Source organism: Dermacentor andersoni, chromosome 2 (genome assembly GCF_023375885.2).
Source record: "Dermacentor andersoni chromosome 2, qqDerAnde1_hic_scaffold, whole genome shotgun sequence".
NCBI lineage: Eukaryota > Metazoa > Arthropoda > Arachnida > Ixodida > Ixodidae > Dermacentor > Dermacentor andersoni.
Window position 1 is genome coordinate 130,078,870 of NC_092815.1, and position 17,329 is coordinate 130,096,198.

General features: G+C 46.8%; 1 protein-coding gene across 1 annotated transcript in view; it reads right to left on the reverse strand.

The window, feature by feature from the left end:
• The window catches only part of LOC126540753 (uncharacterized), a 32,061-nt gene extending 14,748 nt beyond the window's left edge, over nt 1–17,313 (reverse strand). The window contains exon 1 of the mRNA XM_050187600.3: nt 17,234–17,313. Coding sequence (XP_050043557.1) covers nt 17,234–17,305 — 72 coding nt within the window. The 5' untranslated portion in view covers nt 17,306–17,313. The remainder of the gene's footprint in view (nt 1–17,233) is intronic.
• Between the last annotated feature and the right edge of the window lie 16 nt (nt 17,314–17,329).

A 17,329-nucleotide genomic window follows, 5' to 3' on the forward strand; every position in this document is an offset into this window, starting at 1 on the left:
AGCTGTATTGAGAACGACGGGAGAGGAAGGGGGCATAGCCAAAACGGGGTCCAGAATTCTTATTTCTAGCAATTCTTGACATTTTACAATAGCGCAGGAGTCAAACACTAACAAAATAATAAGAACAATAAAGATTACGGAACACGGCACTTCACATGCATAGGACTTTACTCAATGCAAGGCTGACTATTTGATTGCGCAGCCTTACATAAATGTATAACTTAACTTCTAAGCGTTATGTAGAGAGAGAGAGAGAAATAGAAGAGAGGAAAGGCAGGGAGGTTAATCAGACGTACGTCCGGTTTGCTGCCCAAACGTGCGTTATGTATATGTACAACTCGGCTTCAGAGAATAAACAGCGCCTGCGTAACGCATAACGGCAAGCTTTGAGACGAAAAGTTGTGCGCAACGTATTTTTTTTTCTTTCGCGCTTCTTTCCGACCCTGTCCAAACCGCGTGTGTTCGTTTTTTTCTTCTCCTTTTCTTTTCTTGTAATCACGATACACTTGCAGCGAAAAAAAAAAACATTTAGTGTTAAATGCTACAGTTAATTATTCTATACTGAGCGCAAACGAAACTATCCACACCTTACGGAAAGCGCCAACGAGCACGCCAGCACAAGCAGATGGCCTCCCCGTTCTCTATTTGCGGGGTCGCGCAACCAGCCAAGGCCATCGATTGATCTCGCGGATACCTGAAGCAGATGGGCTGCGAGGTTCAGCGGTTAAAGCTATGGCAGTTCACCTCGGCGGCCAACTATGCAGCGGTAGAGAGGGAGATTAAAAATGTACACCGTCCAGATTACTTAGGAGCTGGCGCGAACGCTTTCACCGGACTACGTGTACAGGTAAGAAACTTAGTCCGGAGAACGCAATTTTTTTTTTAATTTACAACATATACAGTGTGTAGCGCTTTTGGTATTTTATTTTCACAGAGCTACGAGTACGACTAGATCATACGCCGCTTACCTCATTCGCGTACACGATATATCACGTTCTCCTCGCGCCGCCATTCTTGGTGCATTCGTGACATTCACTTAGCGGTACACTTTAGCTCAGTAGGGAAAGGGTCGGTGGTGCTTGCGGTAAGTTCTAGAACACTCCCTTTAGTCGATGGCTGATCCGAAATTTGCCTTGGGGCCGGGCCTAGGTGTAAGCTGTCTGTAGGTGCAAACTAGGGCATAGCTGGCCTTATGTGCAGCGGTAAGCGATAACAGCCTGCAGGCGGGCTCACCGTCGCCGACTTGTTTCTTTGTTAAGCTCGCACAAGTCCCCTTCTCGGACAACATCTTTGAGACGGCATCATGGGAAATTGAGAGAGCCAAGTCACCGCGAACACTTCAGTCGCTGTCTCTCTCTTCTTTTTTTATGTCCCTAGCAATCTACGAACTTTAAGTTGAAACCAGGGGTCAGAAGGCTTTTTTTGTTAATTTCCTTTACTGCCAGCCAAGTGGCCGGTATGTAAGGCACTGCGTCCTGTTTTCCAATACACGTGATATTGGCTAGACAAGAACACAGCATGCAATTAAGTGAACGCGAGACCTGTTTCAGGGAAACCCCGCTAGCTCTTCAGAGAGAGGACAAAACGCAGCGCGAAAAAAAAAAGGGCGCAGACCACGACGCGAAGAGTGAAAGGAGGTCGCGGCCCCTCATTTCCCGCAGCGAAGTACGGGCGCCGCCTCGCTCCCTCCCCAATGCCGCAGCTGCATTATAAATGAGGAGAGTTCTCGCATCGCACAAATCCGAAGCGCTTGGCCTGTTGTGGGCGCTTCACTCTTATCATTATTATCCTCCTTCCTCCCTTTATTTTGTCCTTTTCGTCTCTCTCTTTCTTTTTTCACCTAATACTCCCTCCCCTTCCGCGCGACCTGTCAACCTGGTCCCGGGACTCGAAAACGAATGGGCATTCCCCATTACGGCTGCCAGCACGAGGCCGAGCTCAGAGCAGAGACGTCGGCCGGTATGCGCGTCGTCGGCGTGTATCGCTCACCAAGATAGATGTAAGCCCCAATGCACGTGTGGCGTGGCGCTCGTTGGCGGCTGGTCGCGGATAACGGAGAAAGGTTCGACCGGATTTTGCTTCGATTTGTTGCATTCTAAGTACACCGGGCTTTTCCTTTGTTCCGACTTACGGTCGGCCTTTGCTGAAGCAAAGTGAGAGCGAGACAGCAGTGCTCGTTTTTTTTTTCTGAGCGCGCTTATTTCGACACATCGCTACGCGTGTTCTGTGTCGTAGGACATCCGTCTTCTGTTCAGCTCTTTGTACACAGTCGCAAGGAAAGCACCATCTTTGTCTCTACATCACAGAGCGAGGAGAGGACGATATTGGGTCGCTATTCTTCCAGTTTACTAACTAACGCCGCTACATCTACGTCGTCGTCACAACTTGCTCTTCCCTTTACATTCCTTATCCTACACTTACGTTTCTTACGCCCAGGGCCGAACTCACTGGTACAGGTGTAATAATTTGTTTCAAATATAGTCTGCTATCTATCTATCTATCTATCTATCTATCTATCTATCTATCTATCTATCTATATATATATATATATATATATATATATATATATATATATATATATATATATATATATATATATATATATATATATATATATATATCTATCTATCTATCTATCTATTGCGACACACGGAGTTACCACCTTTATCATTTTTTTCTGGCAGCGCACAACAATCAGTTCTGCCTTCAACATTCGAGTCTCTCGCTATGCACTATTCATAATTTAATTCCAATGTCTCCTTGTTTTATACTTGCATCGCTATCCGCTGCTGTCGGCATATATCTGAGGAGGTTTAAACACCTGCATGCATTTCGTCAGCGCAACTTCGCCCAGCTGAAATAGCCCGCGTTAAAGACGTGGAGCGTAGCAGGAACCCATTAGCACCCGCGAGCACCGTGGCTGAACAAGCACAGATTTAATGCCCTCATATTACTAATGGGCGCTGGCTGCTTCTTTCCGAATGAATCCGGGTCGACAAAACTACAGCAACGCCGCAATATTTCTGTGCCTTGTCTACGTCTGATGCCGCGTCAACGCACATACGTGTACGGACCAGACGTACCAGCGCGAGCAGTACAGTGACATATACAAGCGCGCGTTCTCGTGTGCGGGTGTATACACGTGGTGAGCTAATCTGCGAGAGCATGTTCCGAGGAAAGAGCGTATATATTATGCACACCGAGTGGAATGTACAGAAGAGCTTCCTGGCAAAAATGAAAGCGTCGTGTTAGTTGTTTGGCGACCACCAGCGCCACATCTAATATTGCAATCTGGACTTTTGTAGTTCCTGAGTCGGGATCAAAGATTTGGTTTGTCGAAGAAGTAAGTCACATGTTATGCGCCTTGCTTCAGAGAATATGCATATGTTAAATGCATTATGTCGTGTGCGCGTGTGCATATGTATGTGTGTTTTCTTTCAAGGCGAAGTGGCTCGTCGCAATGGCTCCTACCCGAAATAAGTGGCGTCTAAGTTAAAAAAATTTCCTACTAAGTCGAGTGGTATAAAAAAAGTTGACGAGTGGTACAAAAAATATCATCATCAGCAATGGCTCATACCCGAAAAAAATTACATAATCTGGAATGGCTCACACCTCAGTAAGCAAGCAAAGATGCAATGGCTGAATATGAATGAATACACGAAAGAAAAAAAACGAAGAAAAGAAAGAAAGGAAACATCAATATCAGGAATGGCTCATACTCCCGTAAGCAAGCAGATATTCAATGGTTGGATATGAAAGAATACACGAAGAAAAAAGAACGAGAGAAGGAACGAAATAAAGAAAGAAAGAAAGAACGGACGATAGAACAAAGGAATAAAAAAAAGAAATAAAGAGAGAAAGAGAAAAGACAGAAAGAAAGAAAGAAAGAACTAAAGAACCTCTGTATAGGGCATTAGGTACTCGCATGTATCGTTAAGGAAGTCGATTCAAGCGCAATACCTTTACTTCGCCCTGCAGCTCGTTATGTCTTGAAAGAAGCCTCACCCCTCCGATTGGATAACCTAATGCATTACCACCTGTGCCAGCAGGCTTTCACCTTCACGTGTTACAGGAGTCTAACATGCTGCCGATTTTTACTTTTGCGCTTCCAGTAATGCACTTTCCTGCAAAATAGCGGCAGGAAACTTTGGGAATGCGATCGTACGGCCGTTATGATACCTCGAAAATTGTGCATTTATCTATGATTTGGCATGGATCCACCGATATAGTATGACACAGCTTTCCTCATTGTGTGGGTTTTCTTTTCTATTTTTGTTTCTTTCTCTCTCCTCCTTTTTTCAGTTCTATTGCGTGGCATGTTACCCTCTCAACGTTTCCTTAAAGCGAAGCTTTCTTGACAAGCCATGCCGGACGTTGCTGACTGTAGCTGCTCCTGCTACTGCTGTTACAGTGCGGTCTAGCCGAACCACTCACGCACAAAAAAAAAAAAAAAATATACGTGTCTGATGGCGGTATGAAACCTGGCTATCCAACAACAGTCCGATGCTCCAACCACTGTGCCAAACCACGAGTGGATGCGTATGCTTCTCTCGTGCCAACAAGTGAGCTCTTTGAGACGATTGCCGCGTACTCCAGGTCAAGCGGGAAGGTGAGCACCGAGAACACGAGCGCGCAGAAAATGCACGCGCCAGCTTTTATAAGACGCAGCTGCTCTTGCGCGAGAACTTCGTATAGCGCACGAATACTTAGCTCCTGCGGTCGGTTTGAACGCTATGTCGTCTTTTTATCGCTACCCTGGCTGACGGTTGCGGTCCCCGCTCATCGCGGAAGTCTGCTACGTGTCTCTTATCGAGGCGCTCCGTTTCGTCTTTCGGGCTTATCTTATAACTTGGTTTACATCGATTTCCACGGTGTGCGTAATCTTCGGGATTTTTTTTTTTTACTGTGGGTCAGTGTTTAGGGGTCACAATTATTACATTTCATCCCGTAATTCTCAGCGCGTTTAAAGGGATAATTAAAAAGAATAGGTTTAGATAAGGCTCCATTACATTCGCGCGCCAATTGCTCTGCCCTTACCGCCATCGAGCTGAGCGAAATTTTGTCCACCCCGTGAAGCAGTCGCACAATCACCTGGTAGTGCTCGCCGAAGAGGCTGATGAAATTAACGTAGCGCTGGGCGAAAAGCAACGGTGAACCCCGTGCACTGAAGCCGCCTGGCTTTGCCTAACATTTGAGGGTAGACTGCATTTTGCATCTGAATCAAGGACGTGCTTGTTCAGTCATAATGAGCCCTGTACGTCACCGTAAAGACTCAGCATATTTTCTGAAGCGAAGGGCGTTGAAAATTTTTTTATAGGAAGTGTCGGCCGGCAACCGCTGTTGGAGAGCGCTGTCCTCGGCCTGTTACTAAAACGGTGAAGAAAGCAATTCCGTTAAAGAAATCTTTCCGTCAGAAGAGACGGACAAAAGCCGCTGGGAGAAAAACACAAGACACACCACAGGTTCACCAGCGGTGTGTTGACACCAGCGGTGTGTTGACACCAGCGGTGTGTTGACACCAGCGGTGTGTTGACACCAGCCATGTGTTGACACCATTGGTGTACCCTGTGCCTCCTTCCCCACTGTTCAAATCACTGTTTCCTGACGGAAAACGTTCTTGTGCTGTGCCGACCAACGAGCTCAGGCTCGGACAGTTCCCACGCATGACACGGAAAGTCGAAGTGCGGATTCAGTAGGGCCATTGTGTAATACGCATCCCATATATCCTAGTTCTTGATCATCATTTCTCATTGGCCTTGCTCCAATTTTCTTCTTCCCCAGTGCATTGTAACGCTAGCGCACCTGCCAGAGCTAAGGTCGGCTTCTCTGGCTTTCTGGTGAATAAAATATCTTGTCTCTTGCCAGCCACTCACTCTTTGCGGTCCGTTCTTTTCGTTGCAGGCGAGCTTCTTTCACTTCGCCGTTTCTTTATCGTCGATCTACGTATACTGCCATTCTTAAAAGCGACGCTTCTTCGCCTCTTCCCCCTCATTTTCCAGCCAATCGCCAGTAATCGGTCATCACGTCTCCAGAGACGCGCGTGGCGGAGAAATCACCACTCGCGGGCCACGCATGCGCCGTCGATACCGTGACAGCACGACGGCGCCGGTGGCCCGAGCGCACCTCGACTGTCCGTGTAATTGCTGTCGCAATGAAACGCTCGTGTATTTAGGTGCACTATAGACAACAGCGGCCGGTGGTCAAAAAAATTATCCGGAGGCACCCGCAACTGCGGCGTCCGTCGTAGCCCACTATGCATTTTCGGGACGTTATAGCCGCATTTATTTAACGTTATTATTTTTTTTTTTCGTAAAACTCTTACGCAACTGCCGTTCCCGATTGTGCATCACCGCGCGTGTCATTTCTTTATCGTACCGGTCCATAGCATCAGTATCCCGCCGAACGCCAGATAATGACGCTACGCTCCGAACACCAATCAATGAGCAAACGTTCTTGCGTAAGATACATTTTGCGAATATTGACCCTAAGATTAATATTGTGACACCACCGACGCACAAACCTCAGCTGGCACGCATTCGAATGCATGGTCCTACTGCTTTGTATTGGCAAGCTACAATTTTCACAGAGTCTCCCTCAACGAAACGCTCAACAAACACGTAGCAATTTAAAGCGAAACTTTCTTCACCTATTTGGCTCATATGGATCTATATAAAGCATACAGAACTTTTCATAGGATAGCGCATGATATCCAACGGCTGCTTTGATTTTCTCAGATTTCTTACACTTGAAAACCCCACTAGTGGGTCACCGGATACGTGCCCATATGCTTGGCCAATCTTCTAGAATGAGCGCATGCCAGTGTGACACAACGGGTACAAAATCCTTACATGCACTTACATGTGTGTTGTACTTTTCTGTACGTACACCTCTCGTCACCATTCTGCACTCGACAAGCCTCACACGTTGCCTACGTCCTCGTGGCGTATCTGCGTCGTGTCGCGGTGCGTATTCACGTGCGCTGGGAGTTTGCATTTCTGTGTAGCTGACACGTTAAAGAACCCCAGGTGGTCCAAATTATTCCGGAGTACCCCACAGCGGCGTGCCTCATAACCAGATCGTGGTTTTGGCACGTAAAACAACATAATTTAATTTTTTTTTCTGTGTAGCTCGCCTAATTTTTTTTTTTGGAAAATAAAGTTTCATTTCCTTCCTTCCTTGTCAACGGTGCAGTGCATAAATATAAACGTTGCATGAGGTTAAATCTGTGACACGTGTTGTGTATAAACATTAGCACTGCATGAAATTACACGTTTCATTGGATGAAAGTAAACACGATGGTAAGAATCGCGTTCACTTGTAAAGCACTTGCACTTCGCCAAAGCTTCGTTTCAAATGGATTCCAACATGTGCGTGGGAGTTGCATACTGTTTGTCCACCTATATGGATAATGATTTTTTTTTAAATGCTGCGTACAGAAAGAAGTGCATGTGCAACTGACTCTTTACGACATAAATGTTAAGGTAATAAACTTACGCATTGTAAAATGTATTGCTCGCCTAGGAAGCTGTAAAGGAGAACCGGCAGAAACAAGCCGCTACCCCACTTTAAGTGGATGCAACCTTCCTCTTGAAGAGTGGCGCTTATCTCGCACGTACCCCCCCCCCCCCCCTCCCAACGACTGCTTCCTCGTACCTTCTTTATCTAATCGTCACGGGTTCTTACCCATGCCGTTCTGCCCGACGAAAAGCCACGAAGGTCGCGTTTACGGCATAGTTTTCCCGTGGTAAGCGATGTTGCACCTCTTACGCAGAAGTGTGCTAGTTGAAACCTGTTGCGCGGACCTATCATCATCAGCAGCAGCAGTAGCATCAGCCTATTTTAATGTCCACTGCAGCATGAAGGCCTCCCCCAGCGATCTCTAATTCCCCCTATCTTGCGCTAGGTGATTCCAACTTGCGCCTGCAAATTTCCTCAATTCATCACCCCACCTAATTAACTTTCTGCCGTCCTCGACTGCCCTTCCCTTCCGTTCGCACCCATTCTTTAACTGTAGTGGTCCAGCGGTTATCTACTCTACGCATTGCATGGCCTGCCCAGCTTCATTTTTTTTTCTCTTAATGTCACAATATCGAATATCCCCGTTTTCTCTCTCATCCCCGCCGCTCTCTTCCTGTCTCTTAACGTTACACCTAACATTTCTTTCTTTGCATCGCTCTTTGCGCGTTCCTTAACTTGTTCTCGAGGTTCTTTGTTACCCTCAAAGTTTCTGCCCCATATGTTAGCAGCGGTAGAATGCAATGCTTGTACACTTTCTTTTTCAACGACACTGGCAAGCTCCCAGTCGAGATCTGGTAATGCCTGCTGTACTCTCTCTAACCAATTTTTAATTATTGCGTGTTTCTTTCTCATGATCACGCGGACCTATATGTTAATTTAACGCTGCTACATTTCTGTGCGTCGCCACTGTTTATCATAAACTTAGCAAAAGAAAGTCACGCTACAATTTTACCTGAATTTAGCACGAAGTATATCCCGCTCGCGCACGCTGGCAACGCGAGAGCCCAGATATATTATACGGATATTTCGCGCACGCGGGATGTTAAAAAATTTTTTTTTGTTTTCGCCCTTGCACAACCTTTTGTGCGATGAGACGCCCCCCCCCCCCCCCCCCCCCCCCAAAGAAAAAGGAAAATCCGCCGCATTAACTCAGTGGAATTCTCGACCATTGATTCGGTCGTGGATTCCATTCCGACCGCAAGTGCCATATTTTATTGAAACGAAACGCAGAAACGCTCGAGTACTTTGATTTAGGCGCACGTTAGAGAAACCCCGATGGTCAAAATTATCCCAGCTCTCTCTCTCTCTCTCTCCTCAGTGCCACATGCATGTATCAACATGTTAAAACACCAGTGATCGCAATCACTGGTACTGAATAAAGCGGGAGAGAAAACAAAAAAAAAACTAAGAAAACAGACAAACACTGCGGCACGTTTTAGGAAGCAGCTCACAAACAATGGCTGAGCCTAACGGGTGACGTCAGTGAGATAAATTAACGTCAGTAATATTGCCATTGAATAGATACTTTAATATACGAAAAGACGAAAACATTACGTCATTGCTCCTTGTCCAGTGACTGTTGGCTTGCCTCTTAAAGAAGAAATGAGTGCGTTTCAGCGCCCACGAAGGCGGGGAAAACTAATTAAACCAATAAATGCGCCACGCGGCGCCCGCGTGCCCGACCACACTGCACCGGGCCACGCACGGTCGGGCACTCCGCGTTGACGAGCACCGCATGGTCGCGGAGTCTGCACGCGTGCTACCACCACTGGCGGCCGGCGACGTGTGGCTACATGTTTGTTGGATTGCCGGTGGTGTGGTTGGCGCGTCCCGAGTAGTCGACCGTGTAGCCGTAAACGTCGAGCAGGTAGTAGGCGAGCCCGCCGATCGCGTAGAAGAACACGTACAGGCCGCCCACCACGAAAACGACGATCCAGCGGTCGTTCTGCTGCTGCGCGCTGAAGGCAACGTCGGCGGCGGCCCCGTGGGGGTCTCGCTGCGCGTGGCGCAACCGCTCGAACATGTCGCCGGTTTCGGAGCGGCCTACCACGGGGCTCACGTCGGACGACCTGCCGAGGACGCTGGAGGAGAGTTCTTCCTTGGAGGCGCTCAGCAGCAGGGCGTCGTCCGAGGGCCCGGAGCCGCCGCCACCGGCCCCGCTGTCGTCGGTGCCTTTGACGCCGAAGCCGCCGCTCGCACCGCCGCCTCCATCACCAGTGACGTCGCCACCGAGATCGTCCGATCCTACAGGGCCACCTGCCGCGTTCTGGTCGGGCGCGAGGCCTTCGTTGCCGCCGCCGCCGCCGCCGAGGTCGTCGACGTTGCGATCGTCCGCCATATTGAAGGCGCCGAGGGTCTTCTGCTCGAGGGACCTACCGAGGTCTTCGCGGCGGCCTCGCTATTAGGAGCCCGACGACAGCGATCGAAGCGCAGGTCCTGGGTGGCGATGGAGCGACAGGGAGTAATCGGTCCACTCGTGGTCGCGGTCGTCGTCACCCGGAGCAAGAAGGCTGAGAGCGACTGGGGAATGGCCTTGGCCGTGCTCCTGGCTGAGTGGGTTTCTGCCGCAGCTGTTACTGCTGCTGGTGGTGGTGCACGTAGTAGAAGCGGAGCCGTTCGAACCACCGGTGCCACCGTCTGTCACGAGCGGCTCGAGCTCCTCGCGACCAGTTTCGTCTTCGCCTGACCTGAGCGAGATCGCGCGCCCGAGTCACGCGACATTCGCCACTGCTTTCTTCTTTCTTTTTTTCCTTCGCATGAAAAATCTTGCTGATTGTTAAAATTAATCGTCCGTGTTGATGAGCCGGTCGAGTTCGTCTGTATAGCTCCGAGGTTTCATGGACATGCAGATTTGTCTTCTTTGAGTCAAGGGTGAATGTGCTTCCCTTGCCTTGTAACACATCTTCCGATTGTGGCTCGAGACTAAGCAACGCGTCTGGTTAGATGCCCGCATAGACTAACAGAACCATATCTCTTCTTTTTTTTTTTTTAAGAGCAGAACAAGCCTATATATGACACGCGACATTCACAGAAAATTGCGCTCATCGGGACTTGCCAGCCATCGTTGAGTTGACAACCAGCGGTCGCTGACTTTTTCACGTTCCCGACGGGGCACGACGAGCTTGTGTTCTACAAGGCTTCCCTGAGGTTCTATGCACGCTTTACAGTCCTACACAGCAGAGCCCTCATCTTCGCGTACTGATAAAGAATATGACAAGGGGTCTGGCTCAAGAAAGAAAAGCAAGAGCTTCAAAAAAAAAAAAGATAAGGCACTTGAGAACGCAGGTATAGCCTATATCGCTTCCTTTAGCTGTCGTTCTTTCTGTCCAAGATTTACTTCTGCATTGCGCCATGTGAGAAGTTATCACAGGAGATATATCTTACTGTACGGGTTGCCTGGAGTTGCCCCGAAGCACGGCCTGCCTATGGTCATCACAGCGTGTTCGCACGCTCCGCAGTTTGTTTTGTTGTTTTATTTTTGCCACGTACCATCTCAAAAATGAAAATGGCGAGAACTTTCGTACTTCGCCTATCCACGTCGAGTCGTCGCGGAAAAAAAGTAAGTAGAGGTGTCGCCGTGGGCCCTTTAACTTCAGTCGACAACGACTACCCACTGGTTGAAATAGTAAAATTAATTAAAGTGTAGGATTATACCTGCCATAACCAGGATTTGATTATGAGGCACGCCGTATTGGTGACGCCTTGTTCTGCTAAGCAACCAAATCTTTACGTAGCATTTGAAGTGCTGGATCAAGTTGCGGTCGGTGGACCAACCGGCACTGTTGGACAAAGATAACCGCCAAGTTGTCCTTCTCACCTTTCTAAATACGCTTGGTGTGTGTGTGTGTGCGAGCAACCCACGGTTTGCCTTCTTCTCGTTCACGTTAACTTATTAAACCATCATAAGGGCTGGACATCACACTGCAAATACGAGGGCGAATCAGAAAGTATTAAGTATTTGCCCCTATTTCTTTCAGCCAAATTACAACTGTAAATGCGGAGTCAACATATCCATTACCAGCCGTGGACCTTTCTTGGATCGGCCCGGCCTTATTTGCAGGTATCTCCGTGGCACGGCGCTGCTGTCAGTTGTTGAAGGTGGCTGTTGTGCTTCACACGTCGAAGCCGTCCGAGTAACGAAGTGTGATTCGTTTTCTAGATGGAGCAAGAGACGAACGCCCATCGACATTCACAGGGAAATGCAGCCCACGTATGGCGAAACGTGTCTCGCTTTGAGAAATGTGAGGTGGTGGTGTTTTGAGTTCGCAAAAGACCGTGTTGCAAAAGGCCATGTTCACAAAAGGCCGTTGATGCGTGCGTCGCTGACTGACGACAGCTCCGGTCATTTCACTGGGAGAGTCTGGACCACCCACCATACCTCGCCCCTAGTGATTTCTACGTTATCGATCCGCTGAAGAAGGTCCTGGAAGGACAGCGATTCACGTGCAAGGACGAAGCCAAGACAGTAGTGCGACGCGACGGTGGTTCCACAGTCAACGTGACGAATTCTACCACAGGAATATCTCAAACTTAGTGCTGCGATGGGACAAATGTCTGAATCGGTGTGGGGGCTATATGTAAATATAGAGTAAGGTACGTGGAATGGTACGTATATGTGTAATTACACGTATGTAGCTTATTTTTGCTAATAAAAAATAGGGGCAAGGAGTTTCTGTTTCGCCCTCCTACAACGACAAAAAAGCAACATACTATTCAAACAAATTTCTAATGATGTTTGGATCTGTAGTAGAGGCGATGAGGTGAAGAAATGGTTGCAATCTTTACATGTTTGATGAATGAATGAGATAAAGTGTTGCTTTGCAGGACAACGAGAAACGGATACGTTGTGACGATGATCTTTTCGGGATGATGTAAATGAAAGATCAAAAAGTAATACACTTTTAGAATGCGGATTGCGATTACATATCTTGTGAAATCGGAACATACGTGTTGTTCTTCCGCGTGGATAAAGAGACGAAAGGTGTAACCCTCTTTCCATACTGTAGGTGATAGGTTGGAGAGACTGGAGCACTTCTATAAGGCTAAATGTGCGCTACGGTTCTGTAAATAGCTGTTGAGTGTGTAACCACAACCACATGAAGCGGAGAGATAATGAAGCCAAGGAAAGCATAGAGGTAGTTATTTGTAGCTTTTAATTGAAGTGCAGAACGGATACGCTTAGACGGTTGCGGGTTCGGCTACCACCGGCGGCAAGTTGTTTATTTTCGTCCACTTTCATTTCCCCTTTGGTTTATCTCTCCATCTGAATTTAAAAAAAAAAATACAAGTAACTTGCCGCACGCTTTTCTCGGCTTCATGCGGTTTGGGGCTAACGAAGATTGCGCTCCTCGGTCCCCCTTCTTCTGGCGAGAGTTTGGCTCATTTAGTCCCGGTGCCCACATTTAGTGGGTGCAAAAATCCGTTTTACAGTTGTGTAAGAGACAAAGAAAAAAGAAAGCCAGGGAAATTGAGCTGCGCGAACTGATTGATCCCTATCTGCTCACCCAGCGTAGCTCCATTTCCCTTCAGAGTATTGCTACACGTGACCCTAAAGGTGCTATGCCGTCTTGCATTTGCCACGTTCCGTCAGCAATGGTGAAAACAGTAGTACTAAAGCGAGAACTTTATTCGCGAATCATCAAGCACTTTCCTGACCGTGACTGCTGGCGCTGTCTTGCCAAATAGCTCATATATTTGAAAAAAAAAAAACTGAATCTGGAATTACGTGCCCGATGGTGGGATCAAACCTGGGTATCACAGCAGCCAACGCCAACTAGCACTTTGATATGATCGCTGCATGTGTCACATCGCGTTTGACACGTGCGCGCGTATCAGTTGCTTTTACGCCGAACATGTAGAAATAAAATGGGCACATTTAGAGCATTTCATTAAACGCTTCACACGCACACACACACACACACACACACACACACACACACGCACATATATATATATATATATATATATATATATATATATATATATATATATATATATATATATATGTAGATTCGAAGATGTGCGTTCAGATCTGCACTTTTTTTTTCTTTCGTTTCCTAGGGAAATAATTAACTTGTACGTGCGGTTTGGACCGGCGATTCAAATCTTCGTAGTGAAAAATAAAAGATTCGACATTATTTACTGTACATATAGTCAAAATGTAATTATTCATTAATTACTATAAAACTGACTAGAAAGTGCAGAAGTGATCTTCCTGACAGCTTTTCTTTTCTTTTGCAGAGTCTTGAGCAGCTCAGAATAAAATTATGATACTTGAAGGCATTTATTGACAGTCTGTCGTATTTCGTGGCTGAAGGGATTAGATGCTTAGTTCCCACGTGTCAGACGCATAGTATTGTTTAGAATAATAGTGGTTTTCTAGAGAAAGAGCGCAAGAGAAGAATGGCCACAGAAGTTTCAATGTGTGTGTCTAAGCACATGGTTAACGTTATAAAAATAGCGATCCACACTGTAATCTGGCTTACGCCAACATTTTAATTAAAAATTCCGCACCATTCTTACATAACACCACGAATTCTGAGTGCTTACGTTAAAAGCCTTCACCTACAAACGAAAAAAAAATGATATAGAGAAATGATATAACATGAAAATGTCAGGTGGTACTTTACTATTGTTATAGTGCTTCACGGTAGGCAGCTGTCTCCCGTCAGTAGTCATCTACGAACACACTGCGACAATGAGCAGGCCAACGCTGAAGCAGAGATAGCCTTGCAAAATTCCTGTGAAGCAGGAATTTTTGGCCTCGCAATCGGATACAAACGCGCTACTTCGTTGAACCATGCGAAACCCTGTATGTTTGAGCACTGGACTCGACCAAATCGGCGTCACAGGTGTCTGCATAAAGTGGTCTCAGAAATGTACTTCCATGTGCTCCGTAAGCTCGAACGCAAGTCAGACAAGTAGGCTGCACGGGTTCGCCTTGGTGTCGCGTTCACCGGACGTTATAGACGCCTCACAGGTTGTCGTGACACTGGTCCGAATTGGGAACATTATCAGGAGCCAGAAACACTTACGCACGCGTTGTGCTTATGTCCTGCGTACGCAAGAGAACGGCAGAAAAGCTCTGACTTTTTTTCAATCGCACACGTCGATAGCATTATCTGATCAGTTCATTATGGGTCCGTGGCATGATGCAAACAGTGCAGTCATAATTATAATGACAGTTCTCGCTTTTCTTTTTTTGAACACAGTAGACCAAACACATAGCTTTAGAAACGCTTCGACTTGACGTACTTGGTTTTGTTTGGTTTCGTTGGGTTTCTCTCCAGAGAATGGCGCTTACCCTCCATGAGGACAGTCAGGTGCAGTGAGAAAAGAGACGTTTAGGTCTGACTAGAAAACAACGGGAATATTTGTGAAAGAATCAAAGGAACGGGGAGTGACATAATGCAATGATATTTAACAAAGAAAAAGAATGCGTTGAAACAAGCTGAAGTTTTTCAACGACTGAGCAACTATCCCCGTGTAAACTTGTATAAACGCTCTTTTATTTTCATAATCAGCCTCATTATTCATTTTCTTCTCCGTCCCCAGTGTCTCTCTGTAAATAAATTATCACTGTTCATTGTGCGCGTAATGTATGGAATCGCATTTGTCATCTCTCTGGCACCTGTCGACATTCCTTATGTGAATTTAAATTATCTTAAAGTCGTGCCTTACAGTCCCACACGGTACAACAGGAGCCAGGTTTTTCTTATAAAAAATACTTACGCTTGCCAGTTGGGTGACGCTTATACAGAACTTCTCTTAGCACCACCAACGGGAAGGGTTCTCTTCATTCCCCAACCACAATGTTTCTAGAATATATGCGAGCAACTGTGAAACCAGGTTAGGCCGTTTCCCAGTCTATTTGCTGGCTGCCGATGTTCCACAACGTTTTCGGAACGCTGTTTTCATAACATCTCTTTCCTATTACCGTTTGCTTCTTTTAGGGGAGGGGAGTTCCGGAATGTCGTCGTAACACCTCGTGTTACCACCAACAATTTACAGTTTGTGCAAAAGTAGGCGACGAAATAGCTTCCAGCATTTGCATTTACATGCAAATAAATAGATGGTGGTGGCACGAGTCACACGGCTATAGTCCCCGTGATACAAGCCCTTGCAAGCAAAACTTGAAGCACTTTTTCGTTTGACAGCATGAGTAACCGAAGAGGAGAGTGCCTCTTCTTCCAACCGAGTTTATGTTTATTCCGTAGCTCATTTTGCCTATCCAACTCGGCCATCACGGACACCCCACACATAACCAACGTGCAGTGTACAGAAGATGGGCAGTTTGCCTATTCGTCTTACCATTAAAATTAATTTGCAGCTGATTATAGAGATTCCGGTTTCGTGATTTTCGCGTCGTGTCTGTCAGTTTTGCTTTCAACCTTGCTTGTCAAGAACGAAGGCCGCTGCATCGCTCGACCCCAAAACAGAGGCGAGTGTCGAAAAATTATCGAATTTCGACTTAGTCACTTCGTTCGGACATCATCGAGAGAAAAGGACGGCTCAGACGTGTGCGTAACGAACTATATGTAATTAATTACTTGGGATCTATTACAACTCTTGGTATCTTTTTTTAAGTTAAGGATTACATTCCTTACTAGGTAACGCCCACTGTAATTCGGTAACATTGTTTTTTCAGTAGCCAATTATATGTAATTAGTTACTTTACTAGTCAGACACGCTGTAATAGTTGACGCAATTTTGGGAAAGTGAATTTGACGGAAACTACAGTAGAACGCCCGAGATTGCGCCATGCGGCAGCTAGTTGAGACAGGATACAACCCGGGAGCTCAATGCTTGTTTTCTCATGTAAAGCGCTCCACCACCCGCCGTGATTGCCCAGTGGCTATGGTGTTGGGCTGCTGAGCACGAGGTCGCGGGATCGAATCCCGGCCATGGCGGCCGCATTCCGATGGGGGCGAAATGCGAAAACACCCGTGTACTTAGATTTAGGTGCACGTTAAAGATCCCCAGGTGGTCGCAATTTCCGGAGTCCTCCACTACGGCGTGCCTCATAATCAGAAAGTGGTTTTGGCACGTAAAACCCCATAAATTAATTAAAGCGCTCCACCAGTTGTCGGCCGACAAATTGAACCGATCCTTGTATGTCTCAATATTGAAGGACACTTGGAACGTTAACGCCGGAATATCACCTAAAGACGATTTTTTTACAGTTTTTAATTGGCCCAACCGGAAATGGTCTTCAAGTCGCAACATCAATGACGCGGCGCGCGTCACAGAGGAACCAGATGCTGGGTAATTCTTGTGCGCAATATGTCCGTACGTTACAACACCACCGAGGTTCGATCCCACCGCCGTCGGTCACGTAATTCAATGTTGTTGTATTTTTTTTAAGTATATGAGCTATTGACAATGACAATGATGTTTATTTGCTTCAGTACATGACGCGAGGGGCATGCAGAAAAATCTGCCACATGGACAGCTTGACGAAGCCGCAGGCCCCCGCATTGGCGTTTGCGCGGCATTAGCGAGCACAAATGTAGTACATCATTGTTTGCAAATGTCCTTTACACAAAAATTGAGCATCGCAAACCATGCGAAGCAAATGAAGAAAATAAAAAAAGTACAAAAATTCTACAAGACATCAGCACCCAGCAAGCCATCGGTCAGGAAAGTGCGCGAGGGTACGCGCAAGGAAAAGTTTCGCCTTAAAAACAAAGGACAAGTAAACTTCGTTCTCCCTCACCATGGTTGTCGTCAAGTCCTCGCGGATCTCTGGCGGTGAGTCGTCTGCCGCGGTGCGTCGCGCATGCTTCATCGGCGTCGTCCGTGCTTCTCACAG